Source organism: Herpailurus yagouaroundi, unplaced genomic scaffold (assembly GCF_014898765.1).
Source record: "Herpailurus yagouaroundi ecotype Mexico unplaced genomic scaffold, PumYag 139, whole genome shotgun sequence".
In the NCBI taxonomy this organism is placed as follows: Eukaryota; Metazoa; Chordata; class Mammalia; order Carnivora; family Felidae; genus Herpailurus; species Herpailurus yagouaroundi.
Window position 1 is genome coordinate 67813600 of NW_024412394.1, and position 13595 is coordinate 67827194.

At 38.8% G+C, this 13595-nt stretch overlaps 1 protein-coding gene across 4 annotated transcripts in view; it reads left to right on the forward strand.

Moving 5' to 3' along the window:
* Positions 1–13595, forward strand: part of FIG4 (FIG4 phosphoinositide 5-phosphatase) — a 131497-nt gene that overhangs the window by 59437 nt on the left and 58465 nt on the right. For all 4 annotated transcript variants that reach the window (XR_005789957.1, XM_040474363.1, XM_040474364.1 and 1 more), the window contains exon 16: positions 7284–7422. Coding sequence is in view for 3 of the 4 variants with exons in the window: in XM_040474363.1 (XP_040330297.1) it covers positions 7284–7422 (139 nt within the window). In the remaining variant the exon portion in view is untranslated. The remainder of the gene's footprint in view (positions 1–7283; positions 7423–13595) is intronic.

Genomic DNA, 13595 nt, shown 5'->3' on the forward strand with positions numbered 1-13595 from the left:
GCGTGCATGTGCTCTCTCTCTCCCCCAAAAGAAAAATAAATAAAATAAATCCTATTATAAGAAAGAAAGAGAAGATATATGATACCTTCAGCAGTTAATAACAGATTAGTGTGTGTGTGTGTGTGTGTGTGTGTCTGTGTGTGTGTGTGTGTGTGCGTGCATGCATAGGGGAGAATCAGATCCTTCTCAAACAGATTTAAAAAAAAAGAAAAGTTCACAAGGTAAAGAGCCTACCATACTTGGAAAACACATGGAGGTGGCACCACACAGCATTATGATAGTGCTGTAAAGTAGTGGGACAGTTTCTTTCCCTTTCTGCTCACCACTGGAACAGGGGCATACGAGGGAGAACATTTTAGTTTATCAAGACTAGTGAGACAGCCTTCTAAGGTGATCCTTCTGAGGTTTAGAGTGAATAAGCTGTGCTTGGCTATAGCAGGAAGAAGACACTTGGCAATAATTTTTGTTTTAATAACATTTTAAATAACAATAACTATTCACCTTTCCTGCAACCAAAGCAGTTAAACTTGGCAGAAGAAAAAGTTGCAACTAAGTACTCTCAGTTTAACCCCTCTGCCATGCTTTGAATCCCATCCCTTCATACTTTCCCTGTAGCTTTCGTTGCTGCACATAATCCGTTTCCCCCTCTCTACTGCTTCATTTCCATTAGCACGAAAGCACTCCTTGGTATTTTTTTTCCTTTTGACTTTTCCTTCCATCCTCAGTCCACAGTCCTTTTCCTTTGCATTCCTAAGCAAAACCTCTCTAGTTATCTGCCTGCCTGTTTCCTCTTGTATCCTGTTCTACCTGTTCCACTGGGCATCCTCCCTATCATGCCACTGAACCTGTGCTTTTCAGAATCACCAGGAGTCTCCATATTGCCAAGCCAGTGGTCACTTTTCTGCCTTCATCTTATGGGGCCTGTCACCAGCTTTGATCACAGTTGACCATTCCCTCTTTCTTGAAACTCACCTGTGTAATATCTCACTCAGTCTCCCTATTGATGTCTCCTGCCCCATTTCTAAACCCTCTTCTTTTCTTTCTGCACTTTTACCTTAGGGGCATCTCATCCAGCTCTTAAGTACCATGCATTTGACACTCACCTTTGTATCTCTAACCTTTGACTTCTCTGTTGAGTCCCAGACTTGTTTACCTAAAAGCTGACCTAGCTAACATCTCTTCTTGAATGTTTTCTGAGGTTTCTATAGGTTCTATAACAAATTACCATAAAATTAGTGCCTTAAAACAACACCCATTTATTATCTCATAGTTTCTGTGGGCCAGAAGTCTGGGCACAGAATTACTCAGCTGTGTTATCCACCTAGGGTGTCACAAGTCTGAAGTAAAAATGAAGGTGATGAAGTCAAATGAAGCCAAGATTCAGTCAGTGTCGGGAACCTGGGCTCTTACCTGGAGGCTTCCAGGTTCATTCAGATTGATGGCAGAATCCCATGCAGTTAAAGGACTGAAGTCCCTGTGTCCTTGCTGGCTGTTGGCTGGGGTCATTCTCAGTTCCCAAAGGCTCCTTGCCTTCTTTGACTTGTGGCCTACTCCATCTTCAGAGCTAGCAACCATACACTGAATCCTTCTTGTGCTTCTAATCTTTCTGCCTTCCTTTCTACTCTCCTCTTCTGCCTTTGAAGGATTTTTGTGATTACAGTGGACCCACCCACGTACGATACAGGATAGTTGCCCTATGTTGAAGTCAATGATTAGTAACCTCAGTTACATCTGCAAAGTCCCCTTTGCCATGCGATATAAAATACTTACGTGTGTGACACTAGAGAGAAAAAGGTCTTGTGGACCAGATTTCTTACTACCATGCATATCTTTTTAAAAATTATTTATTTATCATTTAAATTTTAGTTAACATACAGTGCAAATATTGGTTTCAGGAGTAGAATTCAGTGATTCATCACTTACATACAACACCCAGTGCTCATCCCAGCAAGTGCCCTCCTTAATACCCATCATCCATCTAGCTCATCTCCCACTCACCTCCCTCCACCAACCCTCAGTTCGTTCTCTATCATTAAGAGTCTCTTGTGGTTTGTTTCCCCTCTCTCCTCTTTTTTCCCCCTTCCTATATGTTCATCTGTTTTGTTTCTTAAATTCCACATATAGGTAAAATCATATGGATTTGTCTTTCTTTGACTGACTTATTTCACTTCTCATAATACACTCTAGTTCCATCCACATTGTTGCAAATGGCAAGATTTCATTCTTTTTGATTGCCGAGTAATATTCCATCGTCTACATATACTGCATCTTCTTTATCCACTCATCAGTTGATAGACATTTGTGTTCTCTCCATAGTTTGGCTATTGTTGATAACGCTGCTATAAATATAAACATTGGGGTGCACGTGCCCCTTTGAATATGTATTTTTATCCTGTGGGTAAATAACTAATAGTGCAATTGCTGGGTCATAAGGTAGTTCTACTTTTAATTTTTTGAGGAATCCCCATACTATTCTCTCGAGTAGCTGCACCAGTGTACATTCCCATCAACAGTACAAGAAGGTTTCCCTTTCTCCACATCCTCCCTAATACCTGTTGTTTCTTGTGTTGTTCATTTTAGCCATTCTGATAGGTGTCAGGTGGACTCTCATCATGGTTTTGATTTGTATTTCCCGGATGATGAGTGATGTTGAGCATCTTTTCATGTGTCTGTTGGCCCTCTGGATGTCTTCTTTGGAAAAGTGTCTTTTCATGTCTTCTGCCCATTTCTTCATGGGATTATTTGTTTTTCGGGTGTGGAGTTTGATAAGTTCTTTATAGATTTTGGAGACTAGCCCTTTATCCATACGTCATTTGCAAATATCTTCTCCCATTCTGTTGGTTGCCTTTTAGTTTTGTTGATTGTTTCCTTTGCTGTGCAGAGCTTTTTATCTTGAGGAAGTCCTAATAGTTCATTTTTGCTTTGGTGTACCTTGCCTCTGGTGATGTGTCTTGTGAGAAGCTGGTGTGGCCAAGGTCAAAGAGTTTGCTGCGAATGTTCTCCTCTAGGAGTTTGATGGTTTCCTGTCTTATGTTTAGGTCTTTCATCCATTTTGAATTTATTTTTGTGTATGTTGTAAGAAAGTGGTCCAGTTTCATTCTTTTGCATGTCGCTGTCCAGTTTTCCCAGCACCATTTGCTGAAAAGACTGTTTTTTTTCCATTGTAGATTCTTTCCTGCTTTGTTGAAAATTAGTTAACCATGTGTTTGTGGGTCCATTTCTGGGTTCTGTATTCTGTTACATTGATCAATGTATGTGTTTTTGTGCCAGTACCAAAACTGTCTTGATGATTACAGCTTTGTAATACAGCTTAAAGTCCAGAATTGTGATGCCTCCCATTTTGGTTTTCTTTTTCAACATTACTTTGGCTATTTGGAGTCTTTTGTAGTTCCATACAAAATTTAGTTCCATACAAAATGCACTAACTACCACAGGTATCCAGTAAGAATCTCAAGTGATCATTTTTGAGACTGACTCAAATGTGTTTCTCCACTTGGTTTTTCCACTTCAGCACCCATTGCTCAGTTCAGAAACCTAGGAATCATCCCCGATTCCTTTTATTTTCCTCACTTATCTCCCCCTCCCCTCCACCCTGGCCCCATCTCTAGGCAACTCTCATCTCAACCTCCAGAATATATTGTAAATCCTTCTGCTGTGTTTCATCCTGACTGCTGCCATGCTGGTGCAAGCAGTCTGAACAACTGTTTCAGCTCCTGATCCACCTCCTGCCTCCCTGCTTCTGCCCCTGCTGTAAATAGCAGCCAGAGGGATCTTTTCAAAACTGAAGTCAGACAGTATCACTTCCCTCTTTAAAATAAAATAAAACTCTCTACTGTAACCTACGAGGCCTGTGTGACCTGGTGCCTTTTGTCTCTAATTTGGCTGTTTCCCTGGTCCACTGCCCTCCACCCTCTCTGGCTTTCTCTTTATTCCCGGAGCTGCCCAGTTTGTTACCCCAGCAGGCCTTTGTGTCTGTTTGTTCTGCTTGAGCACAAAGCCCCCAGAGCTTTGTGTGACCACCTCTTTCTCATTTTTACAGTTCAAATGTTACTTCCTCAGACATTTCAGCCTCTACCCCTGCCCTGACTACCCAATCTAAGTGGCTCTGTCCCCTCCCTTCGCTCCCATATTGCTCTCTTTCAGTGTCTTCATAGAACTTACATCCCTTGAATGTACCTTATACATTATTTACTTGTGTATATTTTTATTTGCCAATTGGAATGTGAACCCCACCTGGAGCCAGAGTAAGTATTATATATTACTGTTTCCCCAGTGTGGAACATATAGGTTCTTGGATGAGTGAATGAATGGTAGTTCTTTTTTTTTAATTATGAAAGTAATTATAGAAAGTACAGAATAGCTCACAATAAAATCATATAATCTTTACCTTCCAAAGATAGCCACTTGTTCATATTTAGGAGAACATGACTCTTCCATACATGTAATATTTATATTCTGCATTTGCCCTTTTAGATAATGTGAATAATCTTTATGACCTTAAATATTCTTCTACAACATGATTTTTAGCAGCCTATGGCAGTCTATCATTTAGAAACATCGTAACTTAGTTGCTATTACTTTGCATTTAGTTTCCTTTTAAACATACACTCTTTTTTGCCATATTTTTGATGTTAGGAAAGTTCCAGAAGCATATCAGGTCAGAGACTATAGATATTTCAGGGAAAGTAGAATGTTCCTGTGAAAACTTTGGTAAGCTGAAATGGCATAAAGTGAAGAGTATCCCCCACTTTCCAGAAGTCTGAGTTACACCACTTTGCTTTTAGGAAAGTCCTACATTAGTACAGTAACAGCTATTTTCATAAAAGTTAAAATCCTCTTCAGATTTTTCTGTTAGCATTAACAGGCACTAATGTAGGTCTTTCCTAAGTCAAGAGGCATAATGCAAACTTTCAGAAAGCAAGGAATATCTGTGTTGCCAAATTGCCTTAGAGAATGGATACCATCAAGCAGTTAATGTTCCCTCAGCAGAGTATGGGAGTGCCCATTTTGATAACTATTTGCCACCTTAAATAGGTAAGAAATCGTATATTGTTTTAATTAACATTTGTTGGATAACTAGTAAAGTTGAATGTTAGTATGTTCATTGTCCATTTCTGTTTCTTTCGAAAATTGCGTGTTTCTCTTTTTCTATTCCAGTGTTGATCTCTGTCTTTCTCACATTTAATTGGTATTTATTTCAATAAATAGTATGAAGTAGGGATCTAATTTTATTGTCCCCTCCCCTGCAATAATTAAACAGTGCTATTTATTGAATAACATTCCTTTCCATTACTGATTTCAGAGGCTACTTCATTACAAACTTAATTTAGTATTAGCATAATAATATTCTAGTTCCAAAATAATTTTTCTCTAATTAAAAATAATTAAAAAGGATTGTTATAGTCAAGCCTCATCCGTTTCATACATACATAATAAACTGGTTAGTGTTTAGCTGTTTGAGTGGAGTTTGAATGGGGTATTACTCTTTTTTCCTTTAAAGCATGATTGAGTACAAAAATAGGTAATCATTGTCCTCTTGTTATCTACAACTACAGAGAACCTACCTGTTTTAAGCCCTTATCCATATCCAAAGTATTACTGTCTTCCTGAGGGTGATTGTCTTATTTGCAGTCAAAAGTAGGCAGGAAAAGAACCTCAGGCTCATTAAACCGGCCTTGGAGTCCTTAGGGACCATGTACACCATGGATATATTTTAAGTTATAGCAACAGCAGCACATTCAACAAGTCTTCATTATGGTCCTTTGAAGACATATCTTTTATTTGGTTATGTTTCTCACATCTCACATTTTATCATACTTGCTAAAAATTAAAGGAAGCAACTATCCAGTTTAAAAAATGAAAGACTCCTTGAAAACGCAGCTGAAAAATGGAAAGCTTCTCTAGATAGTATTAAGATATTTTGAGGTCCTGCATAGTATGAGTTATTAAGTGCCATCAAGGCTATGCAAGAAGCATAAAGAATGTAATTACATAAAAGCAGCTTGTTTACTTTTGTACTGTGTAAAGAGGGTGCAAATTGGGGCGGTAATGTCTGCATCATTTAATACTTGTTTTCTCTCAAAAGTGGCAAAAAGTCTCCAAGTATATTCAGCATATGAACACATCCCTTTTATATATTACTTTTGGCCTGAAAGGTAAATGCTGCTTTAATGGAACACTTCCTGTCAAAATACTAGTAACGGGAATACATGTTTGATGTACCATATTTCATTTATTGCTTTTGCCGAAATGACCAAATAGTCCATGAGAACAGTGTTGCTAATTTCAGAAATATCTGTGTTCACTGTAGCTGTTGGAAGATTGATTTTATGGTAATGTTATCTTGTTTCAAAAGCAGCCCTTGCTGCTGGGCTGTCTTTAGTTCTGTGCTCATTTTCAGAAAGAGGTTATTATTTATATTGTGGCTGCCTGCCCCAAACTTGAATATACAGGGCTCCGAGACAAGAATGGAAAGAAGGAAATGAGGGGAAAGAATGTAGGACGCCAGTGCCGAATGGGAAGGGTGCTTCATGAGACCCTTTCATGCTTATCATCATTTTTACCAAAATATAATTAGGAAAGGAAGGAAACACAATATATATGCATACATAAGTTAGTAATTTGGGGGTGGTTGAATAGTTAGAATGAGGCTGTTATCTATGTGCCCACTCTGCCGTCATTATCAGACACAGGAGGGAATGGGCCAGGCCCACAACTGAGGGGGACAGAAGATGTTGTAAACGTTGTTGGTACTAAAGAAAGAGTAGATACCTTTTCAAGGATTAAAAGTGGAAACTGTGCAAACTAACTTGTTCAAAGTTGTGCAACAGAATATGGATAGGAGTTGAGCCATCGTGTTTGTTTCTGACATGTCTCCTTGTCTTTGTAATAAAATGAAGATGTATTTGTTTCAGGTAGAATAACGAATAGCAAAACTATGCTCTTATCCTAAAAATAAAATCACTTTGGTATTATGGCGGTTCTTAAAGATTTTTAAGAGTCTCTCAAAATTCAAGAAGCAGTTTGTGTTCCGTCTCCTCCATATTGTGAAAGGGATGGAACAAACATGAAGCATTTTGAAGCAAGGTTTTAATTCTGCTCAAAATCTTGGTGACTATTTTAGATTTGGGGTATGTGTATGACTTTTGGAGTATAAATACTGTTGTTTTCAAAGGTATGTGTTATGAAATCACAGTTGTACCCTTTATCCTCCTGAGAAAACATTCTCCTGAGTTGTATATCTCAGTAGCGGATTTCCTGAAATGCCTATTTTTGCTTTTTAGATGCTGATAGACAAGATTCCATTAATCTCTTCCTGGGAGTTTTTCATCCCACTGAAGGGAAACCTCATCTCTGGGAACTCCCAACAGATTTTTACTTGCATCATAAAAATACGATGAGACTTTTACCAACAAGAAGAAGGTATTTTTTGTCCTAGTATTTTATGTAAACTCAGATTTGATGTTACTTTGAATATAAGATACTTTCATTTTTGAGAAATAATCACAGAGGCTAAAGTAGTCAGTCTTACTACATGTTTGCCATGAGGAATTCAGTATTGTTGGTGTCTTGATGGTAGCTTTGGGAACTTGTCATTAATAATTGGTGGTTTGCATTTTTCGTAAGATAGAAAGAAAGTTTCAGAACTTCATCATTGAATGTAAGTTGTAGCTCCACTAAAGCAAACCATCAACATTATTTCCGAGTGCTTCCTATAGATGGGGAACTCTGAAGAACCCTCACATGTAGGGAGTCAATCTTTGGTTTTCAAGTGAACATCACTTTGGAATTCCAGAGTTCGAATGTTCCAGTGCTCTTCCCTTCAGGAAGCATAACCAGCTCTTGGGTGACTCTGGTGAAGACAGGAAACCAGAATAGTGACTCTAGTGACAGATACTACTCTCATCACCCCTTTTACTCAGGGCTTTCTAGATTCATTAGCCATTTGGGATTATTTTGATGACAGTTAAATTGATACTAATATTCTCAAAAGAAATGAAGTGTTTACCTGATGTGTTTTGATAGGACACTGTGTGGTGTGGCCTCAGGGTCAGGTTGACTCTCTGTCATCATGTGACCTACGATTAGTTATTTAACTTCTCCCAGTCTCATTTTCCTCATCTGCAAATGTAAATGATGGGGCATACCTCACAGAGTCATTGTGAGGGTTTAATGAGAAGACTGTTTAGTGGTTGTGATTGAGGCGTCATGTACTAATATAGTCCATTTTGCCACATGAGCAAGACAATTCATACATATGAGGTTGGAGACTGGAGCATTCTGCTCAAGGGCCTACAATATCAAGTTCTCTCATCATGCCTTTCTCTTACAGCATCGGTTCGATATAACTCTTACTTTGTGCAACAGTGCCTCCCACACACTACAGGGGTCATTGCCAATCTGTCTGTGTGACCAGACCACAAACAACTGGTGAATTAGCAAGTGCTGATGTTGCAGTTATTATCAAATTCTGTGTTGCTTCAGGAATGTTTAAAATATTAGGGATGTGTCAGAATTTCTGTTTGTCAGATTTGTTCCTGTAAGTGCATATTAGTGGAATAACCAACGTATTATTTGAGCTTACTTTCCCAATAAATGAAGCATTAAATTTACTATTAATAAATGATTGCCTCTGAATTTTTGCTGATAAACAAAAAATTTGGAACTAATTGTGTTGATTTGGTGAGAGATGAATGTAAATACCTGTATTTAGCTTTGGTGACACAATTCACTATGGGTATATGTGGGTGATTTTCCGAATTTTATGTTACCTTCAAGTATTAAAGCTTTTTTAAAAAATTTTTTAAATGTATTTAGTTTTGAGAGAGAGAGAGAGACAGAGCACGAGCACAGGGAGGGGGAGAGAGAGAGGGAGAAACAGAATCTGAAGCAGGCTCCAGGCTCCAAGCTGTTAGCACAGAGCCCAATGCGGGGCTCAAACTCCAAAGAGTTTGATCTGAGATCATGATCTGAGCCGAAGTCTGACGCTTAACCAACTGAGCCACCAGGCACCCCAAGTATTAAAGCTCTTTTTAAAAAATATTTATTTATTTTTGAGAGAGAGGGAGCACAAGAGGGTGACAGACAGGGAGGAAGTCACAGAATCTGAAGCAGGCTCCAGGCTCCCAGCTATCAGTGCATAGCCCGACCGAGGGCTTGAACCCACAAACCCGAGAGATCATGGCCTGAGCCAAAGTCAGATGCTTACCGCTGACTGAGCCACCCAGGGCCCCTCCAGTATTAAAGCGATTAACATACAACTTGGGAACAACCAACACTCAATTTTCTGCTGCAGAAATTAGCTAGTGTATAACAAGTGTACCTTAAACGACTTGCTCACCTCAAGTTACATAACTGATCACTAAGACAGACAGTGGTGGAGCTTATTTATGGCAACAAAGGAAGCTGCTGTTATATCCCCATTTTCTATTTAAAAAAAAAAAAAGGAAACTGAGGTTGCAGAGAGAATGGAGAGAAATGTGTCTTGACTGAGATATTTAGCTAGTTAGATGATTCAGCAAGAATCATCTGCAAGCCTGCCACTGAAAATAAAGTTTTATCACAGTAGATAACATGCCTCTCTCCATTGGTTTGGTCTCCTGTTTTTGTGTTGTTGGGTTTTTTTTCCTCCAGAATGTCAAAATTCCAAAAATCAGGTAATGTTGTCAACAGTAAATACTGCTCAAAAACAGTACTTACAAAGTGTGTAAGGTAAATTTCACTGTTTTATTTTGGACTTTCTGTTGTCATCCACCTATACTGGTTATTTTGGTGACAGTTAAGTCAGTATCATAACTCTCAGATAAAAGGAACAGTTTAGCCTGAAGCAGTCAACTGGGTGAGAGTGTGGACTTCAGGGTCGGGTGGGGCCAATTTAGAATTTCTGCAAATGTGCGACCTTAGGCCTCTTCCTTAAACTCTGGAAACCCTTTCTGCTCATCTGTCAAATGGAGGTGACCATGCACAACTCACAGGGTCATTCTGAGGGTTCGATGTGTGAGAACTCTTTGGTACTAGGTCTGACACAGAATAAACACGATTCTGAAGCTGTCAGGCTCTGGAGAGATGGCCTCCAGTTAAAACCTGTGATTGTGGGCAAGTTACATAACCGGTCTAAGACTCCATTGCCATTATGAGTGAAATAGAGATAATAGCACTATCCTAACTTGTACATGTTTCTGAGCATCAGATGAAGTAATATAAATGCTTAGCACATAAATCAAATAGGTGTTAGTACTGTTACTGTTCTTTAAAGGAGATTACATTCCCTAGTTGTAACATTTACTAAAAATCATACAGGATGACCATAAAATCTGGAAACTTAGATAATAATATTTTATCACTTATAATATCAATAAACACTTTATATGTATTTGCTTGTGTTTCCAAACTTGGTGAGTATCCTATATTTTACACTGTGTTTACCAATGAATTATTCTGATATATTTTTATTGAATGATAAGGGAAGGGAAAATAAACCTAGCTCTGACTAGAGTTCATCCAAACCAGGTTCTCTTGAGGTAACTACTTCTGTTATTCAAAGGGCTCACTTTCATTGATCTGCCTACAACCACTAAATGAAGCTTTGTTCTGCATTAGGTTAATAGGAGATATATCATCTAAGATGTTATTTATTGAATCAGTGTTTATCATGTCACCAAGATGTTTTTAGATATTAAACATTAATCACTTCATTGACTCAGAGTTGAGAGATTGCCCGGCTCTAGTCACTGTCTGATATGTGAGCTCCCTTGGTGTCTTCCCAGGAGAGGTCATCTGGCCTGTGCTTGACTAGTCCTGGTTTGTTATCTGGGATGTGTCTGGTTGAGGGGGCAGTTCTTTTCAGACAGTTCACAATTTTTTCTCCTATCATGCTGAGATCTGCTTCTCTGTAACTTTACCTACTAATCTAGTTCAGCCCCCTGAGACCTTAAGAACACGATTTCTCTATCCACTTTATAGTCTTTTAAAAACCTGAAGTTCACACCATCTCAATATCTCTTCTTCTCCAGGTTAAATAACCCCATTGTCTTCCGCTGCTCCTCACATACTGGGTTTTAAGCCTCTTTGGGATTCAGAATGCTCTCTTCTTATGGATTCCAGTCAGCATCAATATTCTTTTTCTTTTTATTTTTTTTAATGTTTTTATTTATTTTTGAGGCAGAGAGAGACAGAGCATGAGCAGGAGAGGGGCAGAGAGAGAGGGAGACACAGAATCTGAAGCAGGCTCCAGGCTCTGAGCTGTCAGCACAGAGCCCGACGCACGGCTTGAACTCACAGACTGTGAGATCATGACCTGAGCCGAAGTCGGACGCTCAACCGACTGAGCCACCCAGGCGCCCCAATATTCTTTTTAAATTGTGGTACCCAAACCTGGGTTCAGTAATGGTCAGAGTTTGATCTGATTTGTGCCAAATATTGTGGGACCATTGGAGCCATTGCTTCTCTTGTCTTGGATACTCTGTTTATTATCAAGTCTAAGATTGCATTAGCTGTTTTCAGCAATGCCATCATAATGTTGATTCTCTGAGCTTCCTGTCTGTTAGAACTCCCAAGTGTCTTTAACATGTCCTGATACCGTGCCTTATCTGTACCATTCTTGTATGCTCATTTGAGCATTCTTGGTCTTCTGTGCTTTGCCTGCTTCCAAAAAGGGGGGTTAAACGTGTATCCTTTTTATTAAGTATTACCTGTAGCTTTGTAGCTTCTTCAGATTTAATCAGCTGGCCATCTTGATCCTGATAAAAATACTTGATGAAAAATGTTGAGTAGAATAAGGTAGATGGCAGAGCTGTATGGGCACCACCAGACAACTCCTTCTACCTTAACCTGATTTTTGGTAGGACTTATTTAAATGGCTGTAACTTAATCTGTTGTCATCATTTAACTGTACTGTCCTCCTGCCCACATTTCTCTATTTTGTTCACAAAGATTGATTGCTTTGCTGAAGTCCATATATATATATATATTAATTCAGAGAGCTCCCAAGTTAGCTAGGGGAATTAAAAAAGAGTCTTTTTTTAGTCCCCCTCACCTTCCTATGTGAGCCTGTGGAATTGAGTACTCAATTCTAGGGACTGAAAAAGAGCAGAGCAACTGGCATATTAGGTATTTTATGCAAAGGAAGAAGTGGCACCAACTTGCAGTCTCCTGTCTTCTGATCCCTGGTCCCAAAGCAGGTTCTACCTTGCTGCAGGACTCTTCCTCTGAGTAAATGTACTTGGAGGTGGAGGTAACAGAGATCCTCCCTGTCCTGGGCTGAGTCCTCTCAGATGCTCTCATCTTCCATTTGTGTCAGCTCTTCTTCCCTGGGCAGGTGTTTCTCATGGGCTTCTGTGCTGAGACCTACCTAGAGGAACTGGACTTTTCAAAATCCAAAATACTTTTCAAAAGTATTAAGTTATTTTTATCTTGCTTAGGGAATTACAGTTTAATAATATTCAGAAAAAAATCTATGGCCTGTTTCAAGTTGCTAAAACAGGACTGTCTCATAATTCTTTTCCTCCACGTGGTATGTTCTGAGTTTAAACATATTCTTTATAATGTTTACTGCTTTATCTTAGATAAGCTAATTGTGAGCATCATTCTTTAGGCAATTTCTTATATACTAGCTGATACCTTCTTTATTTTCCTCCTCTGTGAAGATTAAGTGATTACAAAATGGAATTTACACCTGTGTACACATGCATGTGCATGCATGCGTGTGCACACACACACCTTAATTATTCCATGCTTTCTCATTCTTCTGATCTGATAGTCTGATTCTCCTATGAGAAAAGAAAAGAAAATGAGATTAGATTGGTGTGGTTTGGATGTGGAGTCTAAGGATAGAAGTTATCCTTTTATCCTTTTAGGTTATTCACATCTCTGTTTAATACTTGATTCTGTTATCTTGCTGAAATTGACATCACATTCTTTGATGTATAGTTTTTGTAATCTATTACCCTCTCATTTTGAGCATCAAGACTACATTTGCTCATTTTTAGTATAAGTTCCGTTCTTCACTCTTCTTGAAAAGATTATTGATCCCATCTATAGACCAGGACACTTGAATGCTCTTAAGAGATGCTGCACTGCTTCCTTCCGTCTCTTGGGCTATACATGCTTCTCTCTTCTCTCGTTTTTCTCTTTCCAGCATGAAACTTACCATGTCTGTTGAAGATAGAAACAGTGCTGGAATTAAGTAGCTTTACTTTTCTCTGTCATTATTTTCAACGTGGCATTTCTAAGACACAGAATGGTGTTTGACACAGTAGGTGCTTACTAAATGTTGAAAATAAATGTGAATTATCTGCAAGCAGCAGGCATAACTCTTTTTTGTTCTTTTCATGTTCAAAAACCTTGCTGTTCAAAAAGCAGCCTGAGGACCACCCCCTCTGGAATCACTGGGAACTCGTCATCAATGCAGAATCTCAGGCACTGCCTACTGAATCAGAATCTGTCTTTTAACAGAATCTCCTTAAGTGTTCGTGTGTGCACTGATTTTTTTTTTTGCTTTTTATTTTTGTTTTTTTAATATAATTTATTATCAAATTGGCTTCCATACAACACCCAGTGCTCATCCCAACAAGTGCCCTCCTCAATGCCCATCATCC